This window comes from Molothrus ater, chromosome Z, assembly GCF_012460135.2.
Source record: "Molothrus ater isolate BHLD 08-10-18 breed brown headed cowbird chromosome Z, BPBGC_Mater_1.1, whole genome shotgun sequence".
Classification (NCBI taxonomy): domain Eukaryota; kingdom Metazoa; phylum Chordata; class Aves; order Passeriformes; family Icteridae; genus Molothrus; species Molothrus ater.
The window spans coordinates 17,902,773-17,917,710 of record NC_050511.2 but is presented as its reverse complement, the minus strand read 5'-3'; the positions used below and the strand labels follow the sequence as shown (position 1 = coordinate 17,917,710).

Sequence of the window (14,938 nt, the reverse complement as noted above, 5' to 3'; positions counted from 1 at the left end):
CCTGGCTGGTGATGCTGTCCCTGATGCCCCCAGGACACGCTTGGCCCTCCTGGCTGCCAGGGCACTGCTGGCTCATGTTCAACTTGCCATGGACCAGAGCCCCAGGGCCCTTTCCATGGCACTGCTGTGCAGCCTCTCATTCCCCAGTCTGTCTGTACATCCAGGGCTGCCCCATCCCAGGTGCAGAACTTGGCACTTCCCTTTGTTAAACTTCATATGGTTTGTTATTGCCCATCTAATTTTTTATGGTCTCTCTGCCCTCAAGGGAGTCAACAGCTCCTCTACATTTAGGGTAATCAGCAAACTTAGTATTCCTTTTCATCATTTATCCAAGTCATGTATGAAGATGTCAAAGAGCACAGGCCTGATGATGGAGCCCTGTGGAACCCCCCTAGTGACAGGTCCCCAGTCTGATACCACCCCATTCACTGTAACCCTCTGTGCCCAGCCCATGAGCCAGCTCTCACCCATCCCATGATGTGTTTGTCCAGCTGTGAGCTGATTTTGTCCAGAAGGATACAGTGAGAGAGAACAATGGAAGCTTTAGTGAAATCCAAAAGATCCCACCAATTGGCTTTACTACATGTGCTACCTCGTCATAAATGGAAATCAGGTTCAACAAGCAGGACTTTTCCTCTCATGAAGCTGTGCTGGCTGTGACCAGTGTCTGAATTGTCCTCCAGCTGTTTTTCAATACATCCCAGAATAATCTTTTCTATGATTTTACTGGGCACTGAAATGAGACTGACAGGCCTGTGTTTTCCAGGGTCCTCCTTATTTCCCTTCTTGAAAATCAGGACATTTGCCAGCTTCCAGACAGATGGAACCTCTCCAGATTCCCAAGACTGCTCAAAAATCATTGAGAGAAGTTTTGCAACAACATCACTCAGCTCTTTTAGGATTCTCTGATGAATGAATCCTATCCATCCTGATAGGATGAGTCCTGTCAGACCCCATAAATTTGTAGGGATCCAGCTGGGCAGCAGGTCCCACACAAGCTCAGGGTCAGCTGGGAGCTGATCATTCTCAGTCATGGTCCTCCAGCTCAGGGCACTGAGACTCCCTTGGTTCATCATCCTATCAATATTATTCTTTGTTACTGTAAGAATCAAGGAAAACACTACCTGTTACTCTTGATCCTTCAGACTCCCAGTTATCCCAGGGACCTGAAGGCTCTTTTAATGGCCCTCATACTTCTCTTTGGTTTTTTGTCTCTGCCAGTTTGAAGTAATCAAATACCCCTCTAGACTGAAGAGCTTTCCAGTAACATCCTTTATCTGAGTCCCTGGGAGCCAGCAGACTTCCCGGTGCATTGGGTCCAATTGCAGGTCCCTCTGTCCTTAGAAGGGAGTCTCCTATTAAAGCCACCCCTTTTTCTGTTAAAAGACATGTTGTGATGTGAAGTACAGGTGGTGTTGTTTTACAAGGCCTCACTATTCCAGAAGGATCTTTACCTACCTCATCTGTTGTCTGGACTTCTAGTTCCAGGGCCTCATATCTCTCGTAACAGGTGCTAGTCATAATTGTTTTCAGGAGGAGGAGCCTTCCTCCTGGTACATGCAGTGATCTGCTTTCAGCCTTCATCTTCAGAAGATCCTTGGCTAATTACCTTGCAGGATACTGAGTCCATCAGCTTCTCCACTACCATGGAGGTTTGAGACTCCTGAGAGTCTTGAGAGTGTAGCTTCTCTGTAAACAACTGGTCAATCTCTTACTCATTCACTCAAATGCTACTTAACTTGTTCACTTCTTCCTCTGCTCCTTCACCCAGTTACACATCTCTTCAACCACAGCACCTTCTGCAAAAGAACTGTTTGTTGGTCCAGCCTGAGAGGCATCAGACATTTCTGGAGAGATACATTTGTCATCAGCAGGTCTGTGTCTGGCTGGAGGCCTCTGACATGGCTGGGTCAGTGACTCCAGTAGCTTGCAGGGGAATGAGCTCTGTGACACAGCAACACCACAACTGAATCTTATGCTAATATTAGCTTACACTAATAGGGCCAAGGCTGAAAGGATCTTTTCGTGGCTCTTCCCACCAGATAATGAGTCTGTTTATCTGTCTCTATTGGCTCCTTACAGATGGTCAAAGGATGCCTTCCGGGTCATCCTGCTGTGTTCCTGTTCACTGCATTCTGGGTTGCTGAAGCTCCTTGGAGCTGATTAAATCTGCTGCACTGTTCCTGGCAAAGTGGCTGATTGGCTGCTGAGGGCTTCCGGGTCCAGACAGGGCTTGGGGCTGCTGCTCAACTGATGCTGAGCTCGGGGATCCTATGAACAGCATAACCTTACCCTCACCTCCAAATCTACCCAACCAGTCACTGCTGCTGCTTTGCCCACTGACTTGTTTTGTCTGCAAGTTGCAAGGCAACAAACACTACAAGCATAAACCCTGGCTATCAGTTTGATAAAACACTTCCTCTACTAGTTCTTGGATTTCTCTTCCGTCTCTGTAAGTAAGTATTGTCCCTCTGACAGGGGAGAAGGCCAGGATGCCCCAGCAGAAATGTGCTTTCCTGCTCCCTTCACCGTGCTGAGCCATGGGCACAATCCTGCCCTGCAGCATGACTTCTTATCCCCACCTGCTCCTTTGCTGTGGCTGGCACGCACCTGCCTGCTATGCCAACAGGCCTGACATGTACAGTTCTCAAGGTGGCAGAACATCACCAATCCCTCTTGCTGCAGTTCCTTACATGGTTCCCTGTGTTGCCAGGTGAGCTCCAGAACCAGCACGAGGAGGAGCAACCGGCAGTGGGGAGCAAAGCAGCCTGGCAGGCAGTGAGCAAGTACAGCATCACCTTTATGTGCAAAATAGAATTGTCTGAAAGCACAGCTTTGTAAGACCAGGGAGTCAAATCGGTCAACTCTGACACCACCTATGGGCTTCCTGCTCTCTGGCTCACTCTGGCCCTTCTGGAAGCTGTTTTCTATGAGTTGCTTCAGCTCACTGCAATAGAAGAGAACAAAATAGCAGAGAAAGCATGGGGTGGTGGTGGTAGTGGTGGTGTTACTGTGCTTAGCAAGTCAGATCATGGGAGGGTCTGATGAATAGTGGCCAGGAAAGAACAGCAGTGGCCAGGAAAGAACAGCAGTTTTAACAGCAAGGGAAAAGGGACAAATAAGCAGCAACATATACACCCACCCACACATACATACACACACCCACACCCACACACACCCTTTTCCTGCTCTCCTCCTTCCAGAGTGCCATGGGAGCTCCCTGGGGAACCACACCCCCTGGATGCAAGTGCACTTGACATCCAGCTTCCTCCACAGATCAAGAGGTCCTAATAACCTCTGAGAGAGCTGAGAAGAGTCAGCTCAGGAGAGAAGGGATCCTCAGAGTCATGGAGGATGAATTCCTCTTTAGCAGTGGTGATCACTGCTCTGATACCTTACCAAGCAGTGATGACACAAAGAATGTCACCAGAAGTCACCCTGAGCATCATCATGAAAATTGCACAACCCATGCTGAGCCTGATGCCACTGTCTCAGAGCTCTGCTGGTTAACTTCAGCTGGTTAACTGCTGAAATAGCCAGCCTCCTCTGGCAGTGAAGGACTTCCAAATGAATGTGACAGGCAAGGTTCAGGCTTGGAAGCAGACCACATAATGCAAACAGAACAAAGCTTTGCATTCTGAAAAGGAGATGATGCCTCAGCATCTAAGCAGGGCACCCTGGCTGCCCCAGCCACTACCCAATTTGTAACAGCACAGCATTTCCCAGCTCCTCCTCTCTCACGAGCTTATGCCAACCACAAATTCATTGGGAGACTTGCTTGGACTTCTGCAGTTAAATACTGGTTTCATCTTTCTGAAAGCAGTTTGCAGACAGCAGCAAAACTCAACGTGGGAATAGCTGGCCCTGTTTATACCAGCAACTGATTAATTAAGTTCTCTTGCAGAATAAAAGCAATGGAAGTTGCTACATGCCAGGAAGCTTGCCATGAATCACTGGAATCAGGACTGGGAGAGGCTTAAAGGCACACAGGACTGGCACAGCTGAAGCCAGTGGCTCAAGCTGGCCTCAAGATGACAGTGCACTGTGCAGGTACAGTTGAGGGCCCATCAGCATGGTTCCAAAATGGGCTTCATACAAGATCAGGACAACTGCCTGTACTGCTGTGCTTTTTAAAAGCAAGCTGATATCAAAGGGGTCAGCCTCAAGAAAACCAAAAATAGACCTAGTAACTACTGTGAATTATGAGGATTAGCATTATATATTATACAATTCAAGAGGATAGTCATTCTTATGAGCTGCATCCCTTTAAAGCACAGGAAATTAAATGGAAAAATACTACAACAGTCCCAGTTACAGACAACTGTGCAATCTGGTAGATTAAATTACATGTCCAGAACTTAGGTTCTAATTTTATGAACTACCGTATGGACAGCTAAACACCAAGTACAACTACAGAAATATCGACAACAGCAACATCTGAGAACCTAATGATGTAAATAGCTAAATCTTCACCTGTGCATCAAATGTGGACTATTTTCAGAGAAACTCAATTTTGCTGAATTTCTACAGTTTTGCTCTCTGGATGGTAAAACGACAGTTTTCCCTTACAAAAATGATGATGAAACTTGAAGTACAGGCACCATACATATTTTATTGACACAGATTTCTTCAGTTTTGAATCTGATAATTCAGCTGACAACAGTGTAGTAATTTGAAAAAAGTTCTTCTCCTTGCTTGATGTCTCTGAGAGTGACAAGAACTACACACCTCAAGTGGCTGTAAAAGAAGAAGCAAAACACATGAAAATGAAGAGTTGTATCTTCCTTTAAATTGTTTTCAATTCTTCACTTCAAGAAGCTAAACCAATGCCCTCATCCAGATTAGTTTTGAGTAATATGCATAATGCAGGGCAGGGAACATGGGAAACAACACTGGAATACAGACAGCAATATAAGCAAAACAAATATAATTTAAAAACCAACAGCCTATGTGGGTATGCAAAAAGCGTTTCCATTCAATTGTTCCACACAATCATTCAGAGATGAAAAGAATTAGTCAAGACTGCAAGAGACGCACTTACTCAAACAGGAACAGAAGCTACAGCAAAGTTCATGCAGCAGAAGCCACTCCTGTGGACACACCTGTCCACAGGTGCCAGCTGGCTAAAGCATCTCTCCTAGGGCACACCACCACCCAGGAAGCCAGCTCCTATCTGCACCAGAGACCTGCTGCCATCTGCAGGGATGGGTCAATGATCACAGAATCACTAGGGTGGAAAAGACCTTTAAGATCATTGAGCCCAACCCATGCCCTAACAACTCAACTGAACCATGGCACCAAGTGCCACATCCAATCTTTTTTTAAACACATCCAGGGATGGTGACTCCACCACCACCCTGGGCAGACCATTCCAGTACTTTATCACTCTTTCCATAAAAAACCTTTTCCTAACATCCAACCTATATCTCCCTTGTCATAGCTTATGACTGTGTCCTCTGGTTCTGTCAGTTGTTGCCTGGTGAAAGAGACCAACCCCTACCTGACTACAGCCACCCTTCAGGCAGATAAGGTCACCCTTCAGTCTCCTTTTCTCCAGGATAAACAACCCCAGCTCCCTCAGCCAGCTAAAATCAGGAGCTGGCAGGCAGTTTTGCACAGAGAAATTTAGAGGGGTAGAAACCCACTCCTCTAAACTTCCTTTTAATGAATGATCATGCCCTAAAACTGAAGTATGTGTTCTGGGAAGGAGAGCACATGCTTAGCGTACTGATGAACCCGGAAGTGGAAAACAGCATGAACTCAAGTCTCCACTATTCGAAATTTAGTGTGAGGCCATTTTGAAACATATGAAACAAGGTAAATAAGTACTGAGAACTGTTTCATAAGACATAAAAAGATCTAGAAACCAGATAATCTATGTTGTCAGCAAGGTATACATCAGTATTGAAGCAAGCACCTAGAAGCAGATGGGATTTTTGTCTGGTGGCAGCACACTGGGAGAAATGATGACCAGAAGACCATATTTTCTTAGACAGATTCCAAGCAAGAGCAAAATTCCTCCTTCCTGAAGCAGTCCTATGGTTTATGTGCTTTCACACCTTAAGTACAGTGTCCAGGGTTCCTGAGAATTTAGTCCTACTGTTTATTTTATTAGCACTTAATTATCTGCAGATTCCAAGAGCATCTTTAACCTTCACTCAACAAACTCTAAGTTTAATCAGAAAAGCAGTTTTTCCAATATGCACCGCAACTTTCTCAAATGAAATTTCAGAGTACTTAAATAACTCCAGAATTACACTAAAAGTTCAGATGATCTGCTCTAAAATTCTTATACATCCTTGAAATTAAAAGGATTATCTGAGAAATATTTCCAAGTGTTCTAATTTCTGAAAAAAGTTGGACTTTCAAGTCATAAAGAGGATGTTGTAATTTTACTAATTGTACTGTAACTATATGTCCTTATATTGCACAGTGTTTCACTTGTCTCAATACAATTTTAGGTTTCTTCTTGCAAATTCATCTGCTTATTTGTCACATAAGCAGAAGACATGGAGAACAGAGAGTAAGAAGCCTAAATCTGAATTATCTCAGAAGGGCTTTGGTCAAGACCGAAACAGATTTGAGATATGTACTGAAAAGCCTCAGTACTGTAATACAAAGTACAACTACTGCTTTATGGGATTCAGAAGAATTGCACTATAGTGCAACACTGCTTGTAAAACTGTGTCTTCAGAGATATGCTGATTTCATGTGTGAAAATGCGGAAAAAAGAATGAGGAGTCTTATAATTAAAATTAGTCTATTCAGAGAGGTAACTCCCCCATATAGTTGCACACTTTTGTGTATCTCATCTTCATACGGTTTGTTATTTTTCGACCATGTCTGTCTTTTCTTTACACATGCAGTATGCTTTGTATCATACAAATCTATGAGCTCTTTCATTTGCTGCCAACCTCTCTATGTCATGGCTGTAGACGATGTTTGGAAGATACTGTTTCAGTTCTACTGGAAAATGTCCTGGCACGTCAAACTCTTGATAACACACATTTGCTGCTTTTTCTAGGAATTAAAAAAAAAAAAATTATTAGATAGGGCTTAGAGATGTGTAAAAACATCAAATGTGCAGCTACAGAAGAACCAGATGCTTCACCAAGCCTGAAAACCATTCCTCTGTTGGGAGGTACCGTGCTCCTCTGAAGGCCTATTTTGAATTACACAAGAGGTATGCAATCAACTATAGGAGCTTTGCCCAGTTATCAACATGTCAATGAAGAGGCACATCTTGTTTAGTACCAGGGGTAGCTTACAGCACTGCTAATAGTGCCAAATACACAGTGTTTGCTTTTACAGTTAAAAAAAAAAAGGAAAATATTTTTGCCTTGTGGTAAAACATGTCAGAAACATAGGCAGGGAAAAAAATCACATACACATGACCTGGAGGAAACAGTTTCATGGAACACTTCTGTATCTCTGTGCCAATCCCCAGCAAGCTTTGCTCCTCCAGCAGCCTTTCTGAATGCTACTTGGAGGCAGAGAATCTTTAGTGTAGTGCAGGCTATGAAACTCACTTAGAAGCTGAGTACGGTATCAATTCAACTTTCTGTACAGTACAACTGTTCCCATGAGTTACTTAAGACAACGATTTCCTAGATTTTGTGCATAAATGTAAGGAAGTCTAAAAAAGGTCTTACAGTTCAAAGTGAGCAGTGATAGAATCTTACTGTACATGTCACCATGGGTAGTTTTCTCACAAAGCCTTCTGGAACAATACTGGGAAACTTGATCTGCAACTCTGAATTGTCCTAGTCCGACGGTATTTTGCCAGATATCCTTTCCCACCATCTCACTTTTGGGGTGTGTGCCTTTCATTCTACATACCAGGAGGGAAACTGGGGCATCAGTGAGAAAAGAAAAAGTGTATTTGAAGTGTTGCTGCATGGAAGGATTCTAACAGTCAGCTGTGACAAAAAAACCTCAGAAAAGTTTTACTCCCTAAGTGCTTGCTTTAAACAGTACTACTGCCCCCATAAGATCAATTTCCTGTTCTCTCTGTCACCTTCAAAATAACTTATATCCATAAAGCCAAACACATTCTTGGAAAATTTACCTGACAACTTACCATGTGAGCAGTTGTTGACGTACTGTCCCACTGCCAGTGGGTTTTGCAGGGTGGCTGTGAGCCAGCTCTCATCACTCATTTGAAAAGGGCCAAGTTGATCTCTTCTGCTGCAAGACCTGAAATGCCCGACAGCATTAGCGTGGATCATGGCTCCTTCATCTCACAGGTTATCTTGCTTCCTCTGTAGGAATGGCCACTGCATAAACTTACAGCTGCCCAACCCACCTGGGGTGGAGGGCATGTGCATAGACCAACAGATCCCACTAGTCTGTGGTGTCCTTCAGACCCTGGTGGAAGAACCTGCACCAAACTACCACACACTCGTCCACAAATCAACATCTAACATTACCATTACAGAAGTGTCAACACCTTTCATTCATCTCTTAAAATGCAAAGACTCATTACAATACTAGCTTTCAACTCATTCCAAAAATTAAAATCTTGTATTCGTGGGTAGTACTACTCAAACTAGGTATTAATTTCTATCAACCTCCTAGTTCTTTTCACATCATATTTAAACACAAATTGCAACAAATTATATCTTAAGGTAAATCAACCAGTTAGCTGTGTCATGGGAAGTTCAGACTGGACATTATGAAAAGATTCTTCACTGAAAGGGTGGCCAGTCACAGGGCTCCTCTGGGGAGGGATCATAGCACCAAGTCTGTCACAGTTCAAGGAATGTTTCTGTGATGCTCTTAGTCACACGGTTCAGTTTTAGGTAGGTCCCACAAGGAGAAGGGACTTGGACTTAATGAAGTAAGCAGGTTTGAGTAACAGCTCAGAAACATTTCAATACTTTTACACTACATCCTGCTGTAGTACAACTATTTTCTGTACAGGAAGGTCTCTACAGCAAAATGCATCTCACTGGTGTTATAGATGATGACACAAGTACATAATGGATCACATCCAACATCTCTCACCCTTGTGCTGTTTGCATTATGAGCAATGCACAGGTGGATGACAATCATGTACAACTCAGGGTAAGAAACAGGGAAGATGAGGAGTATCTCTGTTTTAAATCAGATGAGTGACAATCCTCTATTTCTTCTGCTTACCTGTACACTGATCTTGACAGTCCCTTATCGTTCCCATCAATAAGGACACCATCAATACACCTAAAAATAAAGGGATTGCCAAGGGACTGGAAAAAGATGGGCTCATGCTTTCTGTATACTGTACCTGTTGCAAGACAGATATTATTTCAGAAGAAAATAAGTTAACTGTCAGAATGGGCTTTCAGTCTCCTCCACAAAGAAACTCAAAGGAGAGACAGTGGGTAGGACAGAAATCCCCTCTCACTTAGTGACACTGACATCTGTAAACCTACAAACTTTCAGACATAACTTTTTGGGATGTAAAAAATCCCCTCTCAAGTAAATGAGCTGATACATTATAAAGAGAGAAGCCTCACAGAAAATCATAGAAGGCCTGAAATTAGTATCTTTGGGAGAGCTAGATAAAGCCCTAAAGCCAACTAGCGTGCTTCAGAGAGGAAAACATCAGGTGATACTTGTTCAGGAGAACACAGCTTAAGATACTAAGCTGTTTTATTACTACTGCACCAGGACTCTGAAAAATACACACAGATTCACCAAAGAATCTGAAACACCTCCCTCCATTACCACAGGGATTTTGTTTGGTCCAGGAGATGAAAAATGACAAACCAGGAACAAAATATTTCAGCAGACTGTTTCCCAAATCTGAGGGGAGGATTTAACCTGCCACGACTTCCAAAGCAGAGAAAAGCAAACGGCAAGCTGACTGGCTTGCCAATTTTCATGAAATCGTTGTCCTGCATCCCTCATACCCACTACATCTTCAGTACCTCTCTGCAGAAATCCTGCACTGCAATCTCACAAGGAGCCAGGCAAAGCCACAGGCAGGCTGCAGTGCCTGTACACAGGTCCCATGCCCAGCATGGCAGGTCAATACCCTGAGAAGGCATTTCAACAGCCCATCCTCTTGTTTTGCTATAAGAGCTGTCACAGGAGACTCTGAACGAGCCTACGCTCACATCTGGTGTGTGCCTGAAATCTGAAGTGAGCTGCAGAAGTAGCAGGCTCTCTCACTGTCACTCAACAACCAGTCAGTCCATGAGTATTCAATGGCAGTGGCCAGGCACTCCAAAATATGCACTCCACTGCCCAGGGAATGCTGCGGCTGCTCCCGATCCTGCATTGCTGGCACAGGCCAGAGACCACGGGGGATGATTTTGCTGTATGAAACATTAACAAACCCAAAGCAACTCAGCAGAGCTGCTAGCTTGGCCACACTGACAGAATTACAACCTTTTTAAGAAATGTATGCAAATACAGTTCCAAGAAATGAGGAAGAGAGAAGTACTGATTTTTCCAAACACACTTCATGGAATAAAGTTCTGCTAAATGAAGGTTTTATTTCCATTCTCCACTTTGTACTTCTGTACTTTGAAGAAGCTCATGCAATTGTCTACTGAACTGTGTGGAGATCTCAAACCTCATTTTTCAAATCCTGAACCAAAACAAAAACCCCAAGGAATGAAACTGTTCTGTTCATCTAGTTTAAATTTCTCCTGTGCATTTACATTTAAAGAATCTGAAACAAGTCTTGCAGCTGCAGGAAAAATCAGGCTTTAACTACTAAAATTTTTTTATAAACAAAATTATCCTTCCCAATATTGTTTTTTGTATTTCCAAAATAACTTCAGATAGTTTATAAATATTCTCATGCAGCTTAACTGGTGATTTTGCTAAGGAATAACAGAAAGAAAACCCACAGAATAAAAATTAGTGCAGATCTTTGGCATTCCATGATCAGATGGTTAGAAGTCCCATCTAACTTAATCAAAAATACGAACACTCCATTACCAGGATACATAGACACAACCGTCCCCCTCGGAACAAAACCTCTGGTAACAAAGACTCCAGTTCCAGCAGACACCAGCGAACTCCGGTCTCTGCTAACAGTGAACCCAAGCGTGTTGAACAAAACCTCCTCAGGACTAAACACATGCTGACCCTGATGGTTACAAGACTTTACTTCTGATTGCTTCTGCTCCACAGAAAGTAATTCTAGATATTGACACTTGACTTCTGGAAGTAAGGCCAGAATATCTGCTTGTCTACTTAAGTCATTTATGAACAGAGCTTTAAATGTTTTCAGTAGTGTTTCAAAGACATCTTCATCAGCAATAATTTTGTCTTGAGAGCTTTCAGGAACATATCGAAGGGTCCTGTAAAGAAAATAAAATATTTTAAAATTAGAAATATGTATTACCTTTTTTTTTTTCTAAATAGAGAAGAGCCATTTTGCAGCACCAGTAACTTCAATACACTGTTGTTTTAGAAAGCCCCAAGCTTTGTTCATGCTTGTTCAAGCTAAAGCCACTGTTCTTAAAACACTGAAAAAGACCGTTTAGTAAAAACTAGTACTGTTCTACTATAAATCATAATCTCCGAGTATTTACCACAAGTAAGTTAAAGCCTACTGAGCTCTCAGTGAAAAAAACACCGAAAATAAACCATAGTTATCATAATGTTTATTTTAAAAAATACAAAGTTCATTACACTTTAAATGAGGCAAGAAAAATATTGCATGGGGAAGGAAGGTTTTAATTTAGTTAGTTATTGTAATTTTGTTACTTATAACCATGCCATAATAACTTAAATTCAAACACCACTTTTCGATGGCATACACATCTTACCAAGAAGAAATTATTTATTTTATCATCTATCTATCTATCTATCTATCTATCTATCTATCTATCTATCTATCTATCTATCTATCTATCTATCTATCTATCTATCTATCTATCTATCTACAACGTTAAACACCATTTTAATGCCCCTAAGAAGTTAATGACAGCCGAGGGGCGACCAATGCTAAAGCACTTCTGAGTGAGCTCCTGCGGCGCCCCAGAACATCCCGACAAGGGGCAGCGGGGTCTGGGCTGGCGCCCGGGGTCTTTCCCGCGCTTCACCTGCGCTGGCGGCGGAGGTTGAGGGCGAGCCAGGGCACGAAGCGGTACTTGTAGGAGCGCCAGCGCCGCCGCAGCTCTCGCAGCATGGCGGCCTCTCCCTCACGGTCCCGGCACCGCCCCGCTGCCGCGCCGCGCCCGCGCAAACTGGAACAGCCAATCTGCGATCCGGACACACGCCGGCGCGTTTGTGTCCTGAGCTGCCATTGGCTGCGAGCGGCCGGCGGGGCGGCGAGCGGAGGGCGGGCCGTGAGGGGGAGCGCAGGGGCCGGGGGTGAGGGCCCGGCTATCGCTCCGCGGGTAACGAGGCGCAGTACCCAGAGCGGGGAGAGCTGCAGGCACCGGGAATGAAAACGCATAGCTCCTGGGTGCACACTTACAGACGGAAATACACACGGTTCTCTCGGAACAATGTTACGTTGCACCTTCTGTGTTGTACTGAACAATCCGGAAAGACAAGATCAGATGAAAAGGTGGTTTAAAAATTATCTAGAAGCGGCCGTTAAAGACCACTCCTTATACTGTCAGAGCACCTCTCCAAAATCATCCAGTGCCTGCTTCCAGCGATTCTAAGGGCTTTTAGTGCCTCAGATAGTCACAGAACGAATTAGGCTGGAAGAGAGCTCTCAGATCGAGTCCAGCCTATGCCCAAACGCCACTGTGAGGATCATTGTTCAATTTTCCCTTAAACACCTTCAGGGACTGTGACTCCACCACCTCCCCGGGCAGCCCATTCCAATGTCTTATCATCCTCCCTGCCAAGAAATTCCTCCTAATATCCAACCTGAACCTCCCTCAAAGCAGCTTAAGGCCACATCCTCACATCCCGTTTCCCGGGAGAAGAGGCCGACCTGCACCTGGCTCCAAGCTCCTTTCAGGCAGGTCACATCTGAACTTCTTTTTCTCCAGGCTGAGCCCATCCCCACCCCCACCTGAGCTGCTCCTCCTTAGACTTGTCCTCCAGAGTTGTGATCCATATCATAAAATGAGTGGCTCAGTTATAGACCTGAGCCTTGTTACACTTCTGTCCACAGTTTTAGCTAGTATGTGGCTGTGGTCACAAGGAGACATGAGTTGTACTTTGTAGCATCATAAGCTACTGTAGATTTAAAGGAGCTTCTGACTGACTGATGTACAGCAAGCAGCAACATTCAAGTACACAGATTGAAGGGATATACTACAAATCAGAAGAATTTACAAACAGGGGCATAAACCCTTTTGGTGCCACATTCTGCCATCACTTATCTCTAAGGTAATTTAAAAAAATGTAGGGAGGAAAACAATCATTCAGCAATTTGTCTTCAAAAATTAGTAATGGCCCCCAAACCATTCTCTACAAATCACCACAGATGTAAAGATAAGAGTACTGTAATAATTTTTGGCCACTGTTGTCCTTTGGCTGCTTGGATACTTAGTGTCATAAAAAATTTATCTTTGGATGCTGCTCTTTATCTTCAGTTTTAGTTTAATACTGCCAATGAACTGGGACAAAAAGAACATGTATGCACGTATTTTACTTTATTCAGAAAGCAGTTTAAAAAATACAGAGCATTTGAGAATTGGTTTTGGAGTAAAGAGAGAAATCAGACCTCAAAACACTCTAAGAGGTTCCACTCCTTCCTCTGGACCTGAAATTTTGCCAAGGGTTTCAGAAATTCGAGACAGGCCCATCAAAGCAATGTAACTATCAGAATTAACTTACCATCTCAGAGCTTTACAAATATTTAACGCTGTGCCTTGATTTATTCCACAATCACTCCAATTCCACTGTTGACCTGCCTCATCTTTTCCAAGAACAGTAGCTGAGGGAAGGGCTAGTGTGAACTGAAGAAATTGAGGGAAAATGCAGGAAAAGGCACAGTGGCTGATGCAAAGTGCTTCCCTGCCATCTCCTGGCCTTCCTCGGTAATTACAGAAGAAAGGTCTTCGAGACTTGCAACTCTGGTTTCAGCAGCCGTGTGCTATAACCACAAAACAAGATACATAGTCACCACATCATATGCATATTGTGGCTCTTAAAAGTAAGGTAGTCACAGCGGGACTCGGGTGACTAAGGAAGACTAAGCAATGATTGAAAAGTTGCTAAAGGAAATAGAGGCTTTAGGAGGTGGGCTGTCAGGTCACAACAGCCATTCGCACAAGTTGCCCACTTTCATGTGATGAAAGGACATACGTGACATTCCAACATGTTCTGGAGGCAGTCCTTAGCCTCAAGTGAGAACTTGCAAAGATGAAACACCATCAGACCTTCGACCTGTGACCAACACGCAGAAACATGATTTTATTCCCACCGGAGAAGTCACACCAGGCACAGAGCTTTCCCTTTGCCTGTGGAAGAACTGGACGTGCCCTGTGCACATACTTGGTTTCCTAAGTAGATGTCTTTGAAATTCACTGCCGTCTGCTGGGCACCAGTGACCTCTGCCCTCCCTCCTTCCTGAAAAGGAGGCTGCAACAGCACAAGTAGGACACAGTACTGCAGGATTCAGAACTTCTATAGTAAATCAGATAAAGATACATTATAGTAAGTTTATCTCCTACTAAATCCTTGCGACGTATTTTCCTTTCTGACATTTCAGGTAGTACACTTTTCTGATTTGAGAAATTAGGTATTAGAATTTATTTGAAGATTTCTGCTGCCAGTTTTTTCTGAATTGATGCACTTTTATCTATCCGCAGAAAGTATCATACCTAATGAAACTAATAAAAAGTGCAGTCCTTCAAAATACAAAATTTATAGTCACAAGAAAGCATATAGTTGAAATCTGTTTCCATTAAAAAATTATTAATTTTTAAAATTTCAAAAATATCTGGAGAAAGACAAGAACTGAAACAAGCCCCAGCTTTGCAATATATGGATTGCCTGGATGATAAAAGGCTTATGTTTGCAATTAAAA

At 43.4% G+C, this 14,938-nt stretch overlaps 1 protein-coding gene across 1 annotated transcript; it reads right to left on the bottom strand.

Annotated features, from left to right (window-relative positions):
* Positions 1–4,592: 4,592 nt before the first annotated feature.
* SETD9 (SET domain containing 9) lies at positions 4,593–12,400 on the bottom strand. The gene is made up of 6 exons (XM_036403687.2): positions 12,045–12,400; positions 10,933–11,297; positions 9,142–9,265; positions 8,081–8,196; positions 6,915–7,020; positions 4,593–4,737 (listed from the first exon to the last, which is right to left on the bottom strand). Exons 1-6 carry the CDS (start codon positions 12,398–12,400, stop codon positions 4,650–4,652), a joined length of 1,155 nt encoding a protein of 384 aa, XP_036259580.2. The 3' UTR covers positions 4,593–4,649.
* Positions 12,401–14,938: the final 2,538 nt, after the last annotated feature.